General features: G+C 40.4%; 2 protein-coding genes across 2 annotated transcripts; both read left to right on the forward strand.

The window, feature by feature from the left end:
• The first annotated feature begins 630 nt into the window (after positions 1–630).
• Positions 631–6,439, forward strand: grk1a (G protein-coupled receptor kinase 1 a). Its single transcript, XM_073464720.1, has 7 exons — positions 631–1,332; positions 1,960–2,087; positions 2,224–2,381; positions 3,453–3,536; positions 4,766–4,890; positions 5,455–5,656; positions 6,147–6,439. Exons 1-7 carry the CDS (start codon positions 631–633, stop codon positions 6,437–6,439), a joined length of 1,692 nt encoding a protein of 563 aa, XP_073320821.1.
• Positions 6,440–9,137: 2,698 nt separating this feature from the next.
• On the forward strand, positions 9,138–24,568 carry LOC140994174 (transmembrane protein 255B-like). Its single transcript, XM_073463725.1, has 9 exons — positions 9,138–9,201; positions 10,412–10,554; positions 10,664–10,726; positions 18,643–18,732; positions 20,510–20,590; positions 21,028–21,113; positions 21,682–21,841; positions 22,459–22,605; positions 24,329–24,568. The coding sequence occupies exons 1-9, from the start codon at positions 9,138–9,140 to the stop codon at positions 24,566–24,568; spliced, it is 1,074 nt and encodes a 357-aa protein (XP_073319826.1).
• The last annotated feature ends 774 nt before the right edge of the window (positions 24,569–25,342 follow it).

The raw sequence follows: 25,342 nt of genomic DNA on the forward strand, positions 1-25,342 counted from the left end.
AAGGCGACCTCACAGTTTTAAAGAGAATTATCGGAGGAAAACAGAAGTTTGTTTTGAGACAGAATACGTTTCTCTTTCTATTAGAGGATTGTAGAGAGAGATATTGTTTAAACTTAGCAAAATAAGACCAAAAGCATCATGTTATCAACTGTGAACACTTCTGTATTACCCTCGTTTCTCTCAGCGACAGACTGTTGTGCCACACTCTCTCTCCTCTCTGCATTCCTGTCATTACCAGCCCACTACATATCCAACCACGTGTATCCCTCCATTTTCTGTCTCTCTGCTCTTTTTCATGTTTTCCTGAGTCTTTGTTGTTTGTGCCCCTCTCCTCTTCTACAGCGTGCACATGGGTTAGCGCAGGATAAAGCCTTACGGAGTGGATAAACCCCTTGGGAGAAAGGTGATGAGTCAGGCAGATCTGCATGTGTGTCTTCATGTGTGTGAGGGGAGTGTGTGGCTGTCTGCGGCGAGCAGACGGACAGGTGTACAATCATCTCTGCTTCTGGAGCACTGGAGGAAGAAGACATTCACATCACATCTCGTTCTCATCTGGGAATTAGATATAAATCGTCTGCTTCTTCTTGCTGTCTGCTCTACAGGTACACCTTCTCTTCATAACTTGTCACCATGGATATTGGTGGCCTGACAACAGTGGTGGCCAACTCTGCCTACATCTCGGCCCGCGGGAGCCTCGATGGCACTGCCAACCCTGCATCCAACCGAGACAAGAAGTACCACTCCCGCCTCAAGCTGCCCCACATCACAGTGTGTGAAGGCCTGCGGGAGACCTTAGACCTTGGCTTCCAGACAGTCTGTGTGGAGCAGCCCATCGGCAAACGTCTCTTCCAGGAGTTCCTCGACACCAACAATGAGTACAAAGGCCCCTGCCGCCTGTGGAAGGATATCGAGGAGTACAACATGGCTGAGGATGAAGATCGAGTCAAGAAAGCGAGCAAGATCTTGTCCCGGTACATGGAGCCTGGCGCCAAGTATTTCTGCCCCTTCCTCCCAGAAAACGGCATCACAAAGGTCAAAGAGAAACACCAAGAGTCCGGGGACGATCTTTTCAACGACACCATGGACAGTGTGATGGACTTTCTCAAGGAGGTGCCCTACACTTTCTTCCTGGAGAGTATGTATCTGAAAAGGTTTCTGCAGTGGAAGTGGTTGGAGATGCAGCCCATGGGAGAGGATTGGTTTCTGGATTTTCGTGTGCTGGGGAAAGGGGGTTTTGGGGAAGTGTCGGCCTGTCAGATGAAGGCCACGGGGAAACTGTACGCCTGCAAAAAGCTCAACAAGAAGAGGCTGAAGAAGCGAAAAGGCTACGAGGTAAGGGATCAGATCATAGCGTCCTTTCTTATCTGAGAGCGAGAATTCTGTAGATGCAACAGGTGAGCAGTGGTTGAAGTTTGGAAACACGAGTTGTGGTCTAGTTTGTATCGACGTAATCCTCTCCCGTAAACAACAGCCAGTAACTAGATGGAGTCTTGCAGACGCCGTTGGGCACCTTGGGCTAATATGATTAGTGCCCTCAGCATTAGCAACATTTTGATCTCCTTATAGAGTGCCAATCCTGCCCTGTTTATAAATGGAGCAGCTCTGGAGTGGATTTCTTAATCTTCTGCTCGGCCCCCAAAACAGAAACAATAACATGAGTTGCATGTCATCCCCCTCTATCTCATCTATTCCCTGCGACTCTTCAGCTGCTCCGTCCAAACAGCCATGAAAAAGGCCAAAACAAATAAAAATAACATACAAAAAGCTGAATTGATTGAAAGGGAAGGATTACATTTAAATGCAATCAAATGCTGTAAATTGAAAACTGACTTCCTTGAACAAAACTCCTGAATGCAATGTTGTTGTGCAACCAATTAGTAAGTGTCAGACTTCCAGACATCATGACGCCTATAGTAACTAGAGTGTTGTACTCACCTGCTGCCCCTTCCTGTCCTGTAGGGGGCGATGGTGGAGAAGAGGATCCTGGCTCGAGTTCACAGCAGGTTCATCGTCTCTTTGGCGTACGCCTTCCAGTCCAAAACAGAGTTGTGTCTGGTCATGACCATCATGAACGGAGGAGACCTGAGGTTAGGTCTCATTCATTGTCAATCACCGACACGCTGACCACAACATCCCTTTGATCCTACATCCTCTATTCCCATCCTCTTTTTCTTAAGTGTTTTAAATGCCATGTCATGCATGAATGTGTTGAACCACCACCAGGTATCACATTTATAACGTGGATGAGAACAACCCGGGCTTCAATGAGACGCGGTCCTGTTACTACGCTGCTCAGATCATCCAGGGCATGGAGCACCTCCACCAGAAGAGGATCATCTACAGAGACCTCAAACCGGAGAACGTGCTGCTGGATAATCAAGGTCAGACAGAGAAAGATGCAGTCATCTCGTGTTTGTAGTAAAGCCTGAAGTTATTTTTTGAGACTTCAGTTTTCTCACAGTCATTGTCCTGTTTGTAACTCATGTGACTACGTAACTGGGGCAAACCCAGAGGAATCTGTAAGTGAACAAAGTGTTTCTTTTAGTTGCTTGTCGCTATAACGTCCGGGGAAAAACAGATGATGACCTTCGTCAGAGAGTGAGGAAGGAAGTCAGTGAACGTAACTAAACATAACGTGAATAAAAGTTCAACTTTCATCAGCAGTGATTGGTGTTTAACACTGAAGACAGCAGCTCCCATAACCCCAGGCAGCTAACGTCTTTTGTTTTGTTTAGAAATTACATGTTTAAGTCCACAACAGTCTGACATTTTAGGAAATCTGCTTTTTCACTTTCTTGCCAAGAGGGTCAGGGTTAGATTGATGTAATTCTCATGTCTGTCTGTTAAATATGTCTGAGCCAGGGGAAGGCTAGCTAAACTTACCGTTAGCATCAACACTTGAGGCGGGAAAAACAGCTAACGTTAGCTTGTTGGCTCTGTCCACAGGTAACAAAATCTTCTTATAGCAACTCAAAACCTCACTGATTAACATTATAATCCTGTACGAATTAATCTGTACGAAAAAGTGTAAAAATGACATTTGACATGGCGTTTACTGAGAGGCTTCATGGAGTACTGAGCAGTTTCCACCAGTCTTTAAGCTAACGTATGATTAGCTTACCGTCTCCCTGCTCAAACTATTCCTTTAAAACAACTAAATTTAAATCCCCATCCGATTGTAAACACTAAAATATGCACATTTGTGCTTTAACTTCATTGAAATTACAGCCCCTCACCTTGACTTTAAAAGTATGTCCCATTCACACTCACAAACACAAACACACACATGCTGGTCTGTACAAACACTGAACAGCCCACACCTACAGTGCACAAGGACGTCTTTCAGTTATCGTGCTGATGCAGGTTAAGGAGTCAGAGACGCAGTGTGCAGGTCAACATTCGTATCTGTGACGTGCACAGCTCTTGACTTTACTCGGTGTTTGTTCTCACAGGTAACGTCCGTATCTCTGACCTTGGTCTGGCTGTGGAGCTTGCTGATGATCAGTTCAAAATCAAGGGCTACGCTGGGACTCCAGGTAACAGACACAAAAACTGACGTTAACAGGTTGTAGCTGCTCACAGCAGGATCTGCGAACCAAACCCACAGCTCTACAATGTTTATCTTTCTCACTGTATTTCGTATTTATTTACCTTGCCCCATGTAATACCACTAACTACAGTGTGTACAGACTGTACAGCTGTCCGTACCAATCCAAACAGTGTTACCAGAATGTCAAACGTCATTCATTCAGATCTTTATTAATTAGCATTATCTTTATTAAGTACTAAAATACTTTATTAACTACCAAAAGTAAAAGAAATCATTATACACAGTGGCCCATTTCATAATGTATATTATTATATTGGATAATAATTATGTAATATGCATTAATTTGATGTTGAAGGTTTAAAAGATGGGGGCTTCAATATTTTATATACTAAATCTGCTGCGTTTGTGAATTTCCCCCAAAGGATCAATCAAGCTTTACTTAATAATCACATCTGACATTTTTTGTTGATGATGTTTTGTATTAATAATCTGAACATGCAAAGTAACCAGAGAGGTTACAGTTTACAGGTATCAAATAAATGTAGTGGGGTATACAAGTGCAATATTTGCTGTGTATTTATCTGGAATACATTTTGAAATCACAGAGATTTAGCATCCTTCACCAATCTGACACACCTGTCACCTGGCAGTGTTAAAAATGTGTGACGCATAGATAGAGGGAGACAGAAATTATATATAGAAATATTGTAAGTTTGGTTGGTGTCTTGTTGGGTGAGGTCGTACTTGAGCGACCCCTGAACTCAGTATTTCTTAGAGCTACTATACGGTATGAGATGGTAGTTTAATGTGTTGTAATCCTTAAATATTTTGTTTTTTAGTTTATAATTTGTCTAACCTGTAAAAACTCTATCTGCAGAGTAACCATTGCAACTATGAATATGTTTCTAGAAGTTAGAATAAGTAAAAGTCTCTCAGTGTGAGTAGAAAGTTGCACACTATTAGTGGAGTAACAGCTGCAGTACTACAGTACATACAGTATGTATGTTTCAGAAGCAGCAGCTGTACTGGGAGCCGCGAGTGAAATCTGATAACTTGACTCTTTCTCCTCTGGATTATGGTTTAAAATGAAAATATTTGTACAGATTTGCTCACTTAAGGTTATTTTTTTAGATATTTTCAGCAGTTTGAATTAGAAATAGATAATTTTGTCTTTCCCAAATGACCACTCTCTAACTGAAAGCTCATGACCTTCAGGTTTCATGGCTCCAGAGCTGCTGAAAGGAGAGGAGTACGACTACTCTGTGGACTATTTCACTCTGGGGGTCACGCTGTATGAATTCATGGCGGCCAAAGGACCCTTCAGGAGCCGAGGAGAGAAGGTAAACATACTGCGAGTGACCTTTCTCCTGATCTCAATCGATGATTCGAGCAGCTCTTAAATCGATTGTGTACTTGAAGATGTTTTTGTTTGTTCTTGTTGCTCCATTTTCACTGTGACGGTTAAACCCCCTTTAACCAACCCTGTGTGACGACAGTGACAGCTTTTTTAGATTTGATGGCTCAACTTTGCCCTCCTGTGGCCTGACGCTGACACTGCTGTTAAATAAGAAAACCCAGACCACTCAGTTAACCAGTGGTGAACAAGTGCTCATATAATGTTTTTGATGTATGTATATCAATATACTGTACTGTAGATACTTACTTATATACACTACAGGTGATTTACAGTAATAATGTGCAGCACACAGTATCCAGACAACTGTTCCTGTACGTTAACCTGAGCGTACTGCAGGTAAATAATGAGTAATAGCTGTGCAGGTAAATGTCTGAATTAGTTTTTCTCTTTAATGCTTTAATTTCTGGTACTCTCACAGACTTTAAACTAGTTTGGACCAATGTGCAGGTTTTAAATGAGAGGTTAAAATTCATCTCTGCTGTTCCAGGTGGAGAACAAGGTGGTGAAGAAGCGGATCCTGAATGAGGCCGTAACGTACCCGGAGAAGTTCAGCGAGAAGGCCCGGTCCATCTGCGAGGGTCTGCTCGTCAAAGAGGCCGACAAAAGACTCGGCTTCAAGAACGGATCTTGCGACGAGCTCAGGGCGCACCCCTTCTTCAGCGAGATCAACTGGAGGAAACTGAATGCAGGTGTGTGTCAGACAGTTTTCTCATTGTTACCGGTCACTGTTTCATGTGTTTGCATCGGTATTGCACAAATACAATTCAACATTTGTCTGTGTATGCAGTACAGAATAATTTGCAGGCGGTCCATTTATGTGTCTAATTCTCAGTTGGTAATTCTCAGCCATCTTGTCTTGTTTTAACACATTTATTCTGTAAACCATCTTGATGGAGGCCCTGTGCTGAAACCTGCTGGCTGAGCAGCAGCACTCTGCCAGTGACTCAGTGAGTGTTGAGCTAATAAGCCAAATATTTCTCAAACTCTGACATAGTTGTTTCTAATCAAGTAAAACACGCAACATGGAGAGCTGGAGGCTGTTTGGGGCATCCTGGTGGCTCACACCGGGACTCTTGACCACCCTTGTGTGTCTTGTCGTGATACAAACAAACAAACAAATTGTAAAATGAGAAAACGCGCTGCTTGACGTCTACGTCTTCCTGTGTTGTCTCTCCTCAGGGATTCTTCCACCCCCTTTCGAGCCAGACTCCAAGACAGTTTATGCCAAGAACATTGACGACGTCGGGGCCTTCTCCACAGTCAAGGGCGTGCAGGTGGAACATCAGGACAATGAGTTTTTTGACGAGTTCGCCTCGGGGAACATCTCCATCCCCTGGCAGGAGGAGATGATCGAGATGGGGATCTACGGGGAGCTCACAGTCTGGGGAGCTGACGGAGGTTTACCCAACGACCTGCGACGTGAATCCATCCTGGAGCAGCCGCCCAAGTCCTCCACCTGCACGGTGTCGTAAGTGGCCAGGAAGCATGGAGGATTTTATATGAACTGTTTTCTTATGAGTCAATTACACTTTATTTTTTAAGCACTTTTCATACAAGACCTCAGCACAGGAATATGAAGGGGAATGAGTTTTATTGATGATGATGATAATGATGATGATGATAAAGTGTTTTTTCTACCAGCAGTGCAGCTTTAATAGATAAAGGGATATTTACACATTTATCTGCATCACAGTTCAGTTATTTAATTTTTCAATGTCTGTCTGTCCTTCTCTTTCTTCTCATGTGTATGTGTTTAGGTGACATGACAGACACACACACCTGTGCTGCACATGTTTTTGTTTCCACTTTATGCTTCTCCAATGTGTTTTGCAACTACAGAAGTGTAAATAAGCTTGTATCCATTGCTGCAGAGATGTTTATGAATTTAAATAAATATTTTTGCCATTAAAATCACCCACCATGTTTTGTGCGTGACACATTATCAATTCATCCACGTAGGCCCACATCAGCCTCACTCTACAGCAGCAACAAAACAAATGTTATGTTATTGATTACATCTACTGAAGCCCTAAAGGGCCATGCATTCATACATTTTATTTCCTCCGTTTTCCCGTGATAATGAGTTAATTTCATTTGTTTTCTCGAGATCTCGAGTTATTATCTCGAAATAACAACTGCCGTTTTCCCGAGATAACGGGATAATTAATTCGAGATCTTGAGAAAACAAAACGATAGCGTAGTATATTAAATCATTGCAGCAAACATCATTCAGTGCAGCAACGTCAGAGGACCAGGAGCATATCGATCACTGCGTCACATATCTTTTCAATCAAGGCCTGACACAGGCTGAAATAGCATTATGCCTTGCTATTACAGATAATATACACATTAGTGTGCGTAATCTAAAAAGACGGTTTGCAAGGCTTCAGCTATATCAGCAGCGCAATCTAAGTGAGCCTGATGTCGTCATTAACTACATAGCTGACCAGCTACGAGGTCCTGGGCGTCTCCATAATCTCAGACCTATCATATCACAGTCTTTATCTCGAGATCTCGAAATAATTATATCGTTTATATAGGGCTTCCGTATACATCTGAAATAATTCAGAACATATTGAAATATTCTGTTGTCAGTGTGGCAGGTTACACACAGGACTTATTTTAATAATAAAATGTATCACTGAACAAACTTTATCGACCATCATGACCTAAGAACTCGATACTGTATGTGATGTCACATGGCTTGTTTTGTCAGACCAACACTCCCAAACCCCAAACAACTCAGTTTATAATCATATAATGACAAAAAAAACCTTCACACCTAGGCTGAAAAAGGAGAATGTTTAGTGTTTCAGCTTGAAAAAATAACTTACATTACATTAATACATTCATAAATGTAAAACTACAGTTAATTAAACTTTAGTTGTTACTTCCCTGCTAACAAACAATAAAATGCTTTATAAACCATTTATTAATCAATTGTTTATTGTAAAGTTGCAACTGATGTTCATAATACTTATTAAAAAAAATACTGTGTAGCTCATCTATAAACATTAGTTGGATGGCTGCTATAAAGTTGCTTAACAGATGGTTTAAAAAGCATTATAATAAAGTCTATTATTTTAAAAATGTTTTTCCACAATGAACACTTATACTTTAAGGGTACTCTTAGTATATTTTGAAGCCCATACTCTTGTACCCTAATTGTACATAACCTTGTAGTGTGGCTACTTTTACCTAAAGGTGCACTGTGTAGTTTTCTGGAATAACATTTAATCAGAAGAGAAAGATCCTCATTTCTATGCTTAAACAAACTAAATAAACCAACTGTTTTTGTTTTCATGACTGAATAAACTGAATAAACAAACTGACCTTAGACGACAACACAATTTCATAGTGTTTTACTTTGTTTATATGTGGTGGACCCTGCCACCTTTCTAGATTCAAACAGCTTGTTTATTCAGTTATGGGAAAAAAAGACATATTTCTGAGTTTGTATTATTACCTTTATTGATATTGTCAATATTAATATCCTGAGTTTGAATTTCCTCTTCAAAACTACATAGTACCTGTTTGAGTGAAATATCTGAGAACTTCTTCCACCACTGCAGTGATCTCTAAAACATCCCAGAGGCTTTCATGAAGCCGGGTATGTGGCTCATTTGTTAAGTGTGTGGCCGATGGAGGGCGCTGTAAACTCATATTACAGTCTGTCGTCCACATCAGAGCTGCAGCATCATGACCAGTCCCGGGATGAAAACACATCACAAACTCACTTTATCCACTCTTTTATGACATCATATTGACTTTAACCACACACTGAACGTGTTTTCATCATGAATCCAACGTCTTAAGATGGATTATGTAAGATAAGTAATTTAATAATTTATCACTGAGGTGAATACAAGGAGCTGATTGGTCTCTCTCTTTGCTCTCTCTCTCTCTCTCTCTCTCTGGCTTCATGTAAAGTTGAACCTGTCTGAGCTCAGAGTCAGCTGTGGCCACATTCATATACAGTCACTCTCTTACTTAGATTTAAGAAATGTTTGAATTTTAGGGGGAAACAAAGCCTCTCACTCGCAGCTGGAGGATGAGGAGGACTCTGGTTTGAATCAACAGGAACAGAAAACACAGCTCGATCAACAAGCGTCGGTCCACCTGCCTGATCTCTATTCATTTTAACAGATAGTTCATCCGGACTGAGACAAAATGCAGCAGCCTGAAACTCAGCAGGCAACTCAGCAAACAGCGACAGAAATCCTGGATCCAGAGGGTACGTTTCATGACATCTTATCATGATTGATAACCAACATTATGTACTTTATTTCTAGTGTGCTCAAATCGATTTAAATTCAATGCAGTGAATGTTTCTGTGTTTGTGAGCAAGAAGTCCTCCTGAGCGAACACACAGAGCTGGTTCACTTCACAGCTCATCTGCAGAAGTAGAAAGTACATGTACTCATGTACTGTAATCATATATTTGACGGAGGCTACTTTACTTTACTTGAGTATTTGCACTTTAATTCTGACAGCCTGAGTTATTTTGCTAATTAGGATTTAAAAAATGTAGCCTATAATAATTGGCACACAAGAAAACCTTATCGATCGATGCTTCAAAACAATATATCCTGCAGGCTGTTGATGACCAAACTCACAATAAGTATATAAAATATGACACCTTGTTCTAAAGTCATTCAGACCATAAAACACTAACGCTAACCTGAGTATGATGCAGGACTTATACTTGTAATGGAGCATTTTTACTTTGTTGTACTGATACTTTTACTTAAGTAAATTAATACTTATTCCACCACTGCCCACTGTATGTACACGGAATAAAGTATTTTAGTATGTGCATGTTTGGGTCAGGGGTTTAGGAATGGATCAAAGATTTGTGAATCTAATTATTATTATTATTATTATTATTATATTTATATAGCACTTTTCAAGGATAAATGACAAAGTGCTCTACAAATACATAAAAACAGGATGAATTACAGATAAATGATAAACAACAGTACAATCCATATAATAATTAAGAATTAACCACATTAATTAAAACACATTAAAAACACATTTAAAAGGAAGAGTATGCAACTCAGGAGGAAGTCATTCTGAAAAAAATGTATTTTTGAGGGATTTAAAAGAAGAAACAGAGCGAGCCTGCCTGATCTCCATCTGACTCCAAAGGCTGGTTTCCCCTGACCTCTGAACTAATGGTCCTCTGCTGGAGGATCTGAGGCTGCATTCAGGCTCGTAGGGGGTTAATAACTCTGTGATCTAATCAGGGGTCAATCCCAAACGTGTTTTAAAAGTGATCATTAAAAATCAATTCTAAAACGTACAGGTAACCAACATAGATGTGCTAAAGTAGGTGTTATGTGGACTCCTCCATTGGATTTCGTGAGCAGTTTGAACTATTTGAAGTTTGGTTGATCAGAGGTTGTCCCGTCACCCTGTTTCTTCCTCCCATTCGTCCTCAGTTCAGTACCTGCGTCGGAGGAGATCGGCTCTGTGGGTGACCGTGTGTCTGCTGGCTCTGGCTCTAGTGGTGCTGACTATAGGGCTGCTCTCTGCCACTCGCACCGACAACGTACCTGTTGCTGGATATTACCCCGGCATCACTGTGAGTCACATCTCCTGTAGTTGACCCCTCAAACACTCCAGGTGTGTTGTATCCTCCTTTAAACCCTAATGTTTTTTCCTCCTCCACTTTGATCTCTTTGCACCTCCAGCTGAGTTTTGGAGCATTTCTGGGCATTGTTGGCATCTACCTGGTGGAGAACCGCAGACCGATGGTGAGTCTGCTCCTCCACAGTATAATTTACTCCAGTTATGTGCACGGTTGCCATTTTGGCAGCTGTAGGTGAATTTTTTTCAAGTCCTTTGACATAATCTTTAAAATGACAGCTGGTAGCTTTTATAGGACAGCATTAATATATGCAGGGCAGTAATTCTTAAATATCCTATCAGTTGCTACTATCTCTGCACGTCAAAAGCCCAGTTTTCTGATAAATAAAACAGATGTTTGATAACCTTTATGCTAACGTTAGGATTCAACCTTTTCCTAGCTAACATTACTGTTGGCCCTTTTTTGTTTACAATGACGGCATGTACGTTTGAGCCTCCTGTTGGTTCTCTCTCAAGGTGACTTCTGTTAGAGTTTCATAATATCCGTCTTCTAAAAATGTTGTTCCTGGAAAACAGGACATATATATACACCATAAATTAGAGGATTATGTTACAGACTTTCCAAATTCACTAAACTGTTTTATGGGAAATTGCTCTATCATGAGCAAGAAGTAAATCTGATTACTCGATGGCGGCGTAATGTGTTCCTGGTCCTTGTGCCCGGGTCAATGTGCATGACTGGAGTTGTGGTCGAGGGAAGTGAATGTGATTGTCTCTGGATTTCAGTGACAAGAGGGGGAATTGAATTAGTATTGGTCCGTTGATGACAGGGCTCCTTTATTTCAGACAGGGACACAGGTTTAATATCATCACAGTGCCTCTCTGTACAACAGGAGGTTCAAAAATGATCATGTCATTGACTCCCGAGTGGAGACACTGACGCAGACCGAACATCTGCCTCGTCAGGTTAATACTCTTAAAATGTAAGTAAAGAGAGTGAAGCCTCTGATCAGAGTTTCTTTAAAAACTTTCAGTGTTTTAACTTGGTAGTTGTAAATAAAGTAAAAAAATAAATAAATAAATAGAAACCCCAGTTTGGGAGCTTCAGCCTCCTCTAAAAGAAATTAAACAGAATAAAAGAGTAAGTTGCAGACAAATCCAAAAGCTAAGGGCGAGTGGCAACCAGAAGCTGAAACTGTTCCTCTGTGTCATTTAAGTAACGCAGCCTGGTCGGTGTCACATTCACAGCACATGAAACCCAGCATGAGATTGACTGTTGAGTCCTTGCGAGGACTGAAGAGGACACCAGTGACACAGAAACTTTAGCAGATTGCCAATCCTACACATGTAATTTAGCTTTTTACAAGTTAAAGTTTCCAAGTTCCAACCACATATCTTTTTTATTAATTTCAATTTATTGTCAGAAAAAGTCCTTTTTCCAGTAATTTTTCATTCAAACATGAAGACTAAACAGTCTGGTCGAGGGACAAATAGCGAGAGAAGAAACCAAGACATTAATCCAGGATTGACTTTATTATAGTTAATGTGAATTACATTTTCAAAAATACCAAAATGCATCCTCCCTCTCCTAGCAGAGAGAGTGCAGGGGCAGACGGGTTGTTAAATTGGATATGTTAGTCTGACTCAGTGATCCTTCATCTCACGAGCTTTGTGCGACTGTGGTTCTGAAATGTCAGTAGCCCAGTGTTGGTGTGATGGTGCTAAAGTATCAGACGGATGTGTAATCTCACCTTTTTATCTAAATTCTTCTGGCAGTTTTGTTTAATCTATAATGTTCTCTATAACTAATAACTACATACTATGAATACTCAATTGTATACTATATTGTAGCCTATATGCTCTATAGAGTGCTGCAGCGAAAGTTAGCATCGCCCTGGTTCCCTCGACAAAAAGCATATGAGATTTCTGAATTGAATTTTAGATTCTCGCTGAAGATAATCTCTGTGACAAACACAAGTTTATGATACTTGCATGTTTTGTTCAGCAAGATAATCTTCACAGGTGAGCACCACTTTTGTGATTTTCTAAGCGTAAATAAGTGAAAAGCTAATGTTAGGCTATAAACAGACCACATTGCAGACGTATGACCTATATGTCACCACCACTAAGCGTCTTACTACAAAACGACAACACATGTTAAAGTTAAAATAGTTTGTAACTAAAGTCGGCCTGTAAAGACGGACTAGTGAGTAGATGAGTCTCCATGTTCGTTGTGATGACGTTTAATGTCCGTGACAACTTCTAAATAGAAATAGAAAACATTGTCTCTGTGTAATAAATGCTCCTTCAGCCAGTCACCATGACTGTGCTATCTGTGTGTCTTGTGAATTTTTCATGTGGCATCCAGGGTGTCGTTGTCTTACGTTACGCTACAGTGTAACGTGTCTAATCCGGCCTACACGGATACCTTCCACACATGTGAAGAGTCTGTATGTTCATGACATAGTTCAGAATAAAGCATTATTTTACAGAGCTTTGGCTCTCACCCTCTGAGTCGTTGCTGTTGTTTCACTTCTTGTGTAAAAAAGACATTTACTAAAATGCCTCTCTGGCATCCCTCCCAGCCCGGTGCTTCAGACCTAAATGGTGTGATCACTGCGTCGTCTCAGGCACATGTGGCACAATGTCCCTCTCACACAGGTGTCTTCTTCCCCGCTGTGTCCGAGGCTCCTGCTGTAACATGAGAGCCAGCTGGCTGAACAGAGGTCGGTCTAACAACTGCTAACCATACCACAATGCCACGGACACCTGAGAGCTCGGCTCTGGCGCTTCTCTTACTTCCTGGATGTCACAGCCCTCCGACCTCATAAAGCAGCAGATGAAGGCTTTGATGCTGTTTTAGTTTCCAGTTTGACTCCTGATTGAAGATATCTAATACAGAAAGAACAACATTTATTAACATCAGGCGAGCAACGTTTGTTTAGGTTGAATTTTATGTTTCTCTCTTGTCACAGTGCTGTGCTTATGCTCTGGTTAGGTTTATGCACAAAAACCAATTGGTTAGGTTTAGGAAAAGATCATGGTTTGCCGCCATTGTGGAAATTGTCGCCACAATCGCAGATGGAGAGTGTGACTTCCTGTCAAAAACAGGTGAAAATGTCCCCTAGCATCCTGAAAAAATATCCAGTGCCGGCAGCCTTGGTGACTCGTCTGCTTTCAGTCATGGTGTAATAAACATTGTAGTTTTTACTTTAAAAGCTTATAATTAATCAAAAGCATATATTATTATGCTAAAACAAAACCATGTCACCCCCGGGAGAAAACCTGGTGATCTGATCTCATTTCATTCGAGAGGAACACAAATCTATGCACACTCGTCATCTTATACCTCCAGATTTTGGTTTCTATCACGAATGTTCCCAAGAGACCAGCCGTCTTTATGAACGTGAGGCGCGTTGCAGGTTAAACACACATTTGTGCTCCACTGACATTTCTTGGATAAAGCTTTCAAAAAAACTTAATGACTCGTATACTGCCACGTTTCATTTCATCTCATCCTGTCCTCCAAAATGTTTGAAAGGATTGCAGAGCATGAAATTAACAAAAAAAAACTTCCTATCTGCACTTACCCTGCTGCTCCTAAAACAGGCTTCACTGCACTGATACACTGTAAGATTTCTTTATGACTAAATGCTTCATGTAGCTCATGTTCTTTGCTCCAGCAGCCTCCTCTGTAGTCACTGCCTGTATCTCACAGACCGCCGTCCTTTTGGTCACCTTGCAGCTCAGAGAGCAGAACGGTGAACCTTTTAAAGGGCCGTATTTTACCGAACACAGTCTTATTACCAGTGTGTCCAGCTGTGGTCATGATTGGTCACTGGACCACTGAGCAGGGAACAAGACCTTGCAGCAGTCAGCGATCTTCAGTTACATAACCTGATAGGTATCTTTACTGACTCCTATAAAACGTCTCTTTGTGTCTTTATCTCTTCGTCACCGATGTATCTTCCTCTCTAAAACTTTCATTGAGTGTCTTTGTGTTTTTATTGGTATCTGTTTTTCAGTACTTTAAGTGGCTATAATTATTATTCTTACAATAACAATGCATCAAATGACAAAGTGAAAGGCGTCGCTTGGCTTTGTAGCGATGAACCTGCAGAGAATTATCACCTCAATCTGCAGCCTTCCTCTGCTTTACAGAGCTTTATAGTGACTTTCAGCTCTTTGTGCAGCTGTCCTGCTTAAAACTTACTGTTCTGGTTCACTGTCACAGCTCTCCAGTGTTCGGTAGCGTTACTTCTGAAAGTAACTTGTTTCATCACATGATAACTGACATTAAATAGTATAGTGACTTGTGGCGTTACCTACAGAGAAAATTATTATTGTAAGAGTACTTTTGCGTTAACAAACAATGAAAGCCCTTTTGTGATTCCTTGCACATGTTGCTGCTTAGGATGCACGTCTTCTACATTGAGTAATATATTTTACGACACATAGTCTGTAACTCTGCAAGCTAATAACAACAACAGGAATGACAGATGCAATATCCACTTGGCCGTTCTTTATTTATGTTTTGTGTTTGATGACAGAACATAAAATCGAGTTGGTACAGGGACGCAAACAGCCCAACAAGTTTATTCAACATTTTTTTCTTTGTTTGCATTTCCATTGCACTGAAAAAGTGGAATTATTTGAATTACATGAAAGTAAACAGAAAGAAAACGATTATACCCGACACTTACCCAAAAAATCCAAAAATGTAGCGACAAAAGGAAGATAACAAAACAGGAGATAACCAAGAAACAAAAGCAAAACAAAGTACAAACAAGAAATAACGCGAGGAAGCAGGAATCAAAAGCCGGGAACACAAAACTGGGAGAGGGAGACACAGGAACACAAGAGCAAAGCAGAACAGGTGAACTGACAGAGAGAGGAAGACAAAGACTTGAATGCACAAGGGGTGATTAACTAATAAAACACTGGTGAGGAGTAAAAAGGGCGGGAAAACAGACAAAGGGAGGAAATGAAAAGGAAAATTTGACACGAGGACAGACCTTCAAAATAAAACAGGAAATAACAAAACTCGAGCTATGACAAATGTCTTACTTTGTAATGCGTTACCCAATCACTGCTGCTGTCATAGCATTTTCTTCAGTAACAAAGCTGTAAAAACACTCAACAATTAAACGCTGCAGTAGCATCTAGCTGGTGAACGTAGTGGAGCATTCAGCTGCTAAAGAGACAGATATGTCCCTCAGGAGGATGTAATTGCTGAATGTGTTTATAAGCAGCTGTTTGCCAACATCACATTTCATCACAAACTAGCATTTTACTGTTGTAGCTGATCTTTTGGTCAACACATTGCGTTTTATACAGTTTTTAAATATAAAATATAAAAAGAATATAAACATAGCTGTCACATTAAATGTAGTGACAAAACAGCCTGATATTTCTCCCTTGAATGTGGTGAAGTAGAAATATGAAGTAGCATCAAATAAAAAATACCAGTACTTGAGTAAATGTACATCCTTCCTGACTTTTAAATATTTCTTTACTAACTGGACTCCTGAGAGAGAACCATCTACAGTATCTGTGTGTCTTTAATCTTTTACAGTATTTGATTTTTCTCTCTGCTTGAGCCGTATCAGGGGAGATTTGGGGGGATTTGGACGACAGAGTGTGTGTTGAGGTGTTTTATGTGCTGGCAGCTGGTGCTAAGGTAATGTGAAGTAATGCAGTTGTCAGGCTCTATTGTCTCTGCTGCTGCTCATCTCCCACTTGCAGCCCATAAAAGCAGAGTCATTTAAACCGCTAATGAAGTGGAGAGTCTGGGCCGGTGGCAGATAAAACCCACCCAGAAAGAGCTTATTTCCTCAGGCCGGCTCTTATTTCACTTTGTTGAGGGAAATTCATCTAATATCCTCCCGTTTATTCTCACCAAGCCTTGTGTTATCCCCACAAGTGCATTTATAGACAACTTCTTATATCACCCTTGGCCACGAGGTTAACTAAAACTACCCCGAGTCAAATTAAATAAGCCTGATCATGTTCCTGTTTTAGATATTCATGGCACTATATTGAACAGATATGCGTATTTCTGATTTTCTGTAACCTATCGACCAAAAACAAATACAGCTTATAACTTCAAGGCTCTGCATACCAGTGGTCCACATAAACGAGTGTTTATTTTACCAAATAAAAACCTGAAAATACAATTCTGAAACATTAAATAAAATGTAGTTGGAAGGATCAGTATTGAGTCCAGCAGCAGATTTTTTCCCCCGGAGCAAAAAACTGGTCGTAAACATTACAGACTAATATACATATACTATATTTCCAAGGGCTGAGAGGTAAAGACACTGGACTGTCTCTGGCAACACTTAGATGCTGTAAAAAGATTAGTAACAGGTAACGCTGACTACAGCATCTACACTTCTTTGCTGCTCTTTGATTATCAGCTGATGGCGGTTTGTTTTTTACCCTGCTGCCGCAGACTGCGCCTTATGTCCATTGAAGCAGGACTCTCCACTCCTGCTGCTACAAAACAAGTGTTAAACCAGAATTAAGTCCACCCCATGTCACCACCTTCCACCTGAGCAGAGGTCTATTCAGCCAGAGTAAGTGAAAACCCCTGTGCAGATGATTATATATGATCCGTTCTTTATCCCAATTGAACAAAATAATCAGCCTTTTTCGCAGCAGACACTGTGTTGAGAAATCAGACATCTTATTTTATAGTTTCTTAATTCTGGTTCCTTAGCCTCACAAACAAACACTCTTTTTAGGACCAAAGAAAAATGGAGATGATAAAAAACAGATGATTGGGATCTTAAGCAAACTTGGAGAATCTGAGTCTCACAAGCTTTTACTTATCCCTCAGCTCAAAAGATCAAACCAAGACCAAGAAAGTTCTTCTTGATGAAATAAATTTAGTCTAAATCTCACAGAAAAACTGAAGATAGTACATAAATAGCCGAGATCAGAAAGAAACAAAAATAAACCTCTGCTCTGAATCATTAGTCTCATGTCAGTGCAGGATCAGCAGATATACTGTAGGCTATTCTTTGCTTTCTTTTATACGTTCTTTGGACGGACTGCCTAACATTTCAGATACGGATACAGTAGATAGAAAAAAAGAGTGTGTTTAATCTGCTGCTTCAGTACAGGAGGTTCGGTCCTGGAGGAGCCATTGAACAGACAGTAAACGATGCTCAGTGATAAAGTTCATGATCAGACATCTGTGATCAGCCAGCTGGGTCTGCTCGGTTGTGTGTGTGTGTGTGTGTGTCTGTGTGTGTCTGTGTGTGTGATATCAGAACAGTACAGATTTGAGGGTTTTGATCAGTGATCAGGTGCTTGGGATTAATTTACAGGGTTGTGTGTATGTGTGAGATTCGTTCTGTCCAGGCCTCTGTGTGTGTGTGCGTGGTGTGTGTGTGTGTGTGTGTGTGTATCAGATTGGGAGGATATTAGATCGACCTTGCAGGCACAAAAGGCCATGTACGTTGCCTCTTTGCCCATAAATTACCCACAAAGCACCTCTGCGTTGGCAGAGCAAGAAGCTGTACATTTCCTTTATCGTCCTGTAGTCCAGACACTGCAGACGACCAATCAGGACACACATCAGCAGAAACACCAAGCTTACATACACGTATGTGTGTGTGTGTGTGTGTGTGTGTGTGTGTGTGTGTGTGAAATATATATGTGGCAAAATTTAAGAATCATTTTCAGAAGATTGTTCCATCGTTTTAAATATTCTCCATTTTTATGTTTATGCCTGCTCTCCGTAAACGTATTGTTATTATTAGTTACTCAATAAAACAAAATTCAATTCTGGTCATGATTCTTCTTTTAAATAAATAAATAAATAAGTATATTTATGTTTGCTGCAAATTCAAGTGTTTCACATCAGATTTGATCAAATTTTATATGATTTATTTTACAACTTCTGTGCATTTATTTCTCTGTAATTTTACCTTTTTTATGTAGAAATATGTCCAGTGTGTTCAAATAATGCTAAACACAAGCTGATAATCTCATTAAGTTCCTCTGATGATACTTTCTGGTACCTTTTTTCTTTGTTTCTTTTGTTTCTCATCCTCTACCCTCTCCTTCTCTTCAGCTCACGGCAGCGATCATATTCATCAGTATTGGAGTCATCGCGTCGTTCTGCTGTGCCATCGTGGATGGCATCATCGCCTCAGAGTTCCTTGTAAGTATCAAATAGTATTATACACCTGTACTGAAAAGAACGAAACACAAACAAACTAATTCACCTTTTTCTTCTACATTCACGCACCAAATGTAATCACACAGGTCAACAGAGAACAGGGGGTTTGGCTGCAGAAATGCAGGTCAGTTCAGGAAGTTTGTAGATGTAATCAGACAGAACTTTCTGTACCGTCACGACAGCAGACAGGTAGACCAGACCAACTAACCTCAGAGTCTGACCTGCAGAGACGGGGAGACATTCAGCAAAACAGAGCTGATTAAATCTGTCCAAACTTTACTTTCTCGAATACACTGGAAGCTTTTGTACTGTGATGCAAACAAAAAAATCCACAGATATAAAAAACTAAAGATGGATATAATCCTCCAGAAAATAGATCTTTAAATCCATTTACACTGAGAATTGTTTTTCCAGTTAACATTCTTGTGATGTAAGGAAGCCCAAAACAGCCATGGGTCAAATATATTGTTTCCTCCTTTTTCGCATGATAACGAGTTCAATTTTATTTGTTTTTCTTGAGATCACAAGTTATTTATGTCATTATCACAAGATAACAACATCATTTTTGTCGAGATCGCCAGATAATGAACTATGTTTTCCCGAGATAACGACATAATCAATTGAGATCACTTTGATGGTAAAGCTGTGGCCTTGTTAAATGTCTTCTCAAATGAACACAAATGTGTGTATTTTCCACAACAGCAAGGTATAAAGCAATTTCAGGCTGTGTCAGGCCTTGATTGAAGAGAAAAGTGATGCGACAATCAATATGCTCTTGTTCATCTAACATTGCTACACATAATGCAATGGTTCCTGCAGTGATTGGGTTTTTTTTATAGTCTTGGCTACTAAATCTAATAGTCTTGGGAAAACAACACTTGTTATCTCGTGATAATGACATTAATAACTTGTGATTAAACTCGTTATCATGGGAAAACTGAGGGAATAACATGTTTGACCCATGGTCGTTTAGTGTTTCCATACTGATGGGATTTAATGCAAAGATATTACATTTTTTGTATTGAAAGAGAAAGAAGCACATAAAAAAGATCTTCGTCTCTCTCTTGATCTTCCTCCCACTGCAAACACGTTCACTGTTACATAATGTTTGTATTCAATTTAGTTTTGATAGGAAGATTGAAACATTTTCATCGTCAGTCAGAAGACAATTTCAAACTCCCAGAATAAATTAATAAGCATGAAATCCAATTTGTTCAAATACCTGAATTTGCTCATATGGAAATGCAGAGAGGCCAAATAAGGAGGAGATGTTCTCTGTGTTTGGATACATAGACACGACCACCTCAGTTCGTCACATCGGCCTAATGAATTTTAACGAGTGACTTAATGAGCGTGGAGCAGAGAGGGTTTGGACCTCTCAGCACCTGGCACCGAGTCTCTGATATTGATCATCAGTGCTATCAGAATTCTGCAGATATATTCATTTTGTGCTCACGGGACGGTAAAAGTCATATTTATTGCACCTTCAAGCTTTGTTACAATCTCATTATATTTCACATTATATAAAGTCCGATGAGGTTTTAACGCTGGAGGTTTTGTGGTCTGCTGCAGTGGACGGTTTGAAGCAGGCACGTGTTGGAGGAGGGTGGACAGAATCACACACATGTAACTTTACATGATACATAGTACAAAAAGTGTGTAATTTAAAAAAAAAAAGTACTCTAAAAGAAGAAACTGATGCATGGAGAAGCATTTCGTTTGTCTGTTTCCATATTACTAATGTTTCCAACACACACAGGACACGAGGCCCTTGCAGGAGGACATGTGTCACTTCTACGGCAGTGGATCGGGCTACATGTACGACAGCTATTATACCGAGGTGATTCTCAAACACACATACACTGTGTACACACTTGATATCACCTGTCTTTGTTTGTATTATTTAAACATAAAAGATTAGAATAATAATCTAACCGTAACCTGAAGTAACCCAGCAAGGTTTCCATTCACTTCAAGACCTTTATCTTCCTCCTCCTACACACTGATTTACGTTTGTGTCTCAGCATTTGTCTTTTTTAATTATGTAAATGATGCTTAAAATGCATTTTAGGGCAATACAGGATTTTATTCTGTGTCCCTGCAGCCTTTTGGTGCTTAGTTGAAAAAGTCAGAGTGTGTAGGGACATCTAGTGGCCAAATAATGTTCTGGAAATGACATGTTGACGTGTAGACAGATTTCTACCGGCCATGTATTTCTTTGTCTTTCTTTCATTACAAGTGATTAAAGCTTAGAGGACCTCTTCTCTCACACTGCAGGTGACGTGCCGTTCCTTCGACAAAGCATGCAAGCTGAAACTGAGAAGCAACACCTGCTACTGCTGCTACCTGTACAACTGTGAGAGGTGAGACGCAACAGTGTGTCTGATACCACGTCTACCACTGTCTCAGTCATGATGGCTGAGTGGTTTAAGTGTTGTTGGTTTGTATCCCATTTGAAACATTTTATTATACTATTATAAGTTCACTTATTTTTTGCAGTTTCTTTTCAAATCATTTTATGATCTTCTGTGACCCAGTCAGCCTACGAACACCACAAGAACCATATTTGAAAAGTACAACTTCACTCACGTTTGTGCTGCAGCTGGATATATTTGCTTTCTTGCATGAAAGAGTTTCCTATTCTACAGCCAACTTTTAAACCCAGTATTGTGGAGTTTTCCATGAGCTCTTGAACACATCAAAATGGAATAATTTTCCAAAAAAGTCTCTCCCTGCTTTCAACATCTTCACTACTCAGTTATTAGGAGATAAATGGCTGCCTGAAAGGTTTAAAATGAGTAAAAGTGAAGGGCAGTGTGATGGATTCTGTTTTCTTCCCTTAACATAAACTATGTTATCACATGCTTTGTGATTCATAATAATTAAAAAAAAACTGAGGTTTACCAGCTCACAGCTGTTCTCCTCCTCCAGCATACTGTACCAGGAACAGTACTACGAGTTCACCGGGGTCAGCAGCTGCTGGGATGTGATCCACCTGCACCGCCTGCTGTGGGCCTCAGTGGTGCTCAACGTGATCGGCTTGTTCCTGGGAATCATCGCTGCCGCGATCCTTGGAGCGTACAAAGATATGGTGAGGAGTCCAAAAAAGAGAAAAAAACTGGAGTGTCTGTTTACTTTATAGTCAAGAAGTAAAAATAAAAGTGCTCTTTGGAGTGAAAGACTACAGAAAATTCAAAGACAGAAGATTTGAAGGCAGAGCTGAGGGAAATAAAAAGCTGCAGCACCTTGATGAAAGCTTTTTATTATACTCATGACTTTAAAGTAGTTACTGTTTCTTATTACAGGCCAAACTACAGACCACATAAACGTAAAGTCATCTGGAAACATCTGTTTCCTGCCTGTGTGATCTCTAGGGTGTGTCATCAGAGTGCATTATACTGTAGTATGAGCCTTTCTTTTATGCTCTGTTACTTTACCAAAGCTTTATTTGAAACGCAATATTGATTCATGTGTGCAGACATCTTCGTTCTACTGCCTCACTTATCAAAAATCTACTGCTCACACATGAAAGTAATAAAAATCCAATTCCTCTGGCATGAACGGTAGTCTGGTAATCTTTTTAAGACACGTCTTGATGGTTCTGATTTTACGATTATTGTTCCTGAAGTTCATTTGGCAGCAATCAAACTGGCGCACGCTCTCTTGCATTTGATGACTTCCCAAACTATTTTTACTGTTTTCCTGCAGCAGAAACCAACTCCACAGATCGCCACCAGCCCCACGCCGCCACCCCACATCCTGTACAACCCAACCCAGCACATGCTCACCTACGCTGGCTTCTGTCCTTCAGGACAGGCTCTGCCCGCCTACCCCAACTATCCAATACCCATGCAAGTGAGAAAAAAAGGACCAATTATAGCCACCTTTTCATTACACTGTAAGGAAAGCACAGGTGTGGATAACAAAATCAGTGATGGTTGGATGCAATTTAGCTACTTCAGGGTCCTGGTATGTTGGCTCTGACACCTGGATAGAAAAAGATTATCCACACCTGTGTTTTTCAACACAAGGCCAATCCTCTGTTCCAGTGATTTAGTTTGGAAACCAGATCAGCAGCACCGGATCAAATGTGATCTTGCTGCACAGCTGTTTCACCCTAACATCAAAGCACGTGACCAGAGAGAAGCCTGTTTATCTGCACTGACACCTCACAGTACTGACGGTGTACACCTGCAAAACTGAAGGATAAACCCTGTTAGTCTGAAATTAAAAAATGACTTTCAGGATGAATTTTAATTGGTTTCTTGATCCTTTAATTTCACATTTGTCCAATACTTTGGTGTATGCAGCCCAGTTGCCAGGATAAAATGTCGGCAGTGAACGTTTCTGCAAAACACTGTTATGTTCACATATGATGTCATAGGCTACATACCTGACACCTAAAACGGGTATCTTCAGGCAAAACATGATGTTTTCCTAACCAAGGGGTTTTTGTGCCTAAACATAACCAGACAATAAGCTCCGTGTAGTCACAACATGAAAAAGACACGTAAAGTTTTAACTTATTCGTGGTTTGCAAAAACCTATATAATCAACATTTATTCTGGCAATTGGCTTGTGTCTATGACCAGTTAACTGCAAAACTAATGACATTCTCATCAGCCACAGCCAAACTTTGTGTTTAGTGTTAATTAGCATGCTGGCACACTATGCTAAGATGGTGAGCATAATAAACAGTATACCTACTCAACATTTACCACTGTCATTATGACCAGGCATGTTGCCAGCTATCTAGTTTTAAACTGCGAACATGGCTGTAGATTTTTTTACTGGTCTCCTTTTTCTAGAAAAATCTTTTTTTTATGGCGCTCGTCCAGGGGACAGGAATATCTGACTTGATAAATGGATGTCCTGACCCGTCCAATCGCCAGAACGAATGCCGGCAATGTACGTTTCTGCAAACCATGGAAATGATGAAACTTAAAAATGTCTTTATGTTGCAGATTAACGTTTGTTTAGGTTCATTTATCTATTTTATGCCATGACTGCGCTGTGCTTATGTTTTGGTTATGTTAAGGCACAAAAAACACTTATATCCAGTGGTTTCATGCTTACAAATGTTGGAACGCTGTCCTCGGAACAGTTGTCTCTCCACGATGCCCTCCTCCTTGTGACATGAAAGTCAGCTCATGTACATGTAATGTGAGCATGATGACACTTACTGCAGTAATGTTTATCTGACATGTGTGAAAAATACGAATTTAATGTATCCGTGTTTTGCAGAAAGGTACAATGCCAACTTTTTATTCTGGAGACCGGGCTGGGCACAGCGTAAACCGTGACAGGAGCTGTAGTACTTCAACAAGCCAGTCACCTCAAATCAGCAGATCCATTGTAATTGAAATTTGTATTATCTCTCAGATTTTTTTATTGATGATGGCTAATATTTGCTGATATTTCTGTGGCTGCTACCAGAGAACCACACCACACAATCAATCAAATAAAAACCACACCTCTCATAAAAATGCCAGAAATAATTTTAGGTGTCTTAGGCTCTCCTCGCACATACCGTCTGCAACTTACCACTCCCTGTCTTGTCTCTTCTCCTCTCCAACAGCATAACAGCAGCTATCAGCCTCCTGCCACTCCCCAGCTGATCCCTGAGGGAGGCCCGGCGTCCAGCACCTGTCTGTCTGAGGAGAACCAGAACCAGCAGCCTTCTCAGCAGGCTCCCACCCAGCCACAGCCTCAGGGAGGCACCCAGGAACCAGGAGGCTACATGCTGACACCAAATGCTCCCGTCCTCTACGGATCCTCTTACAGCCCCTTTGAGAAACCTCCACCGTACGCCTGCTGAGCTCTCAGACAAGAATGAGGCACGTTGGAGACAAAATATCTTGATTGACGAGAAACACTCAGTGAGCTTCACGACGACTCTGTGCTGATGTAAATGTTTCATGTGGTCGCACTGAAGAGAGGCACAGATTTATAGCTATGACGTGTGATTATATAGACATGATTAAGTTATTTCATGTGTATTCAATAAAGAAAACGATTTGGGAAGTATTTGCTTTCTTTTTGAGAGTTAGAAGAAGATAATGCCGATACCACTCTCATATCTGTTAGGAAATCTGAAGCTACTGCCAGGAGACGGCTAACTTAGCTGAGCACAAGACTAAAAACTGGGGGAAATCTGCTGCGTACAAAAGCAAATCCACCTATCAGCAACTCTCAAGTTCATTAATTAACATATCTCATTTTCTTTACAAAAACTGAAGTGTAACTTCAAATAGACTCCAGGAAGTTAAGCAAATTTCCCAAACTTTTTGTCTTACATATTACATTTGAATACGTGTGTAGCCGTACACCTGATTGTGATCTGATAGCTGTTTCTGTGTCACTATAATAACTTCTGTACAGGCGATTAAAAGGGCTTTCTTGAGATGTGAACTGGAGAGTAAATAGCGCTGATGTTGCTGTTATTTATTTTTGTGTGAATCAATTAATGTGCACTTTAAAGTCAATATCCTCTGTATATATTATTGATGATGCATGTTCATTGCTGTGGGATAGGACTCTGTAGCTGCTGCTATGAAATACATTATGTATTAAAGACAAATACGTTCACTGA

The sequence above is a fragment of the Pagrus major genome, chromosome 4 (assembly GCF_040436345.1).
Source record: "Pagrus major chromosome 4, Pma_NU_1.0".
Taxonomy (NCBI): domain Eukaryota; kingdom Metazoa; phylum Chordata; class Actinopteri; order Spariformes; family Sparidae; genus Pagrus; species Pagrus major.

Excerpts from the sequence above, each read along its gene's own strand:
- grk1a (XM_073464720.1), top strand. The coding sequence starts at position 631 with ATGGATATTGGTGGCCTGACAACAGTGGTGGCCAACTCTGCCTACATC. Across the intron at positions 4,891-5,454 it reads TCAGGAGCCGAGGAGAGAAG|GTGGAGAACAAGGTGGTGAA; the intron begins GTAAACATACTG and ends CTGCTGTTCCAG. Across the intron at positions 5,657-6,146 it reads CTGGAGGAAACTGAATGCAG|GGATTCTTCCACCCCCTTTC; the intron begins GTGTGTGTCAGA and ends GTCTCTCCTCAG.
- LOC140994174 (XM_073463725.1), top strand. The coding sequence starts at position 9,138 with ATGCAGCAGCCTGAAACTCAGCAGGCAACTCAGCAAACAGCGACAGAA. Across the intron at positions 10,727-18,642 it reads TGGAGAACCGCAGACCGATG|CTCACGGCAGCGATCATATT; the intron begins GTGAGTCTGCTC and ends CCTTCTCTTCAG. Across the intron at positions 18,733-20,509 it reads TCATCGCCTCAGAGTTCCTT|GACACGAGGCCCTTGCAGGA; the intron begins GTAAGTATCAAA and ends CAACACACACAG.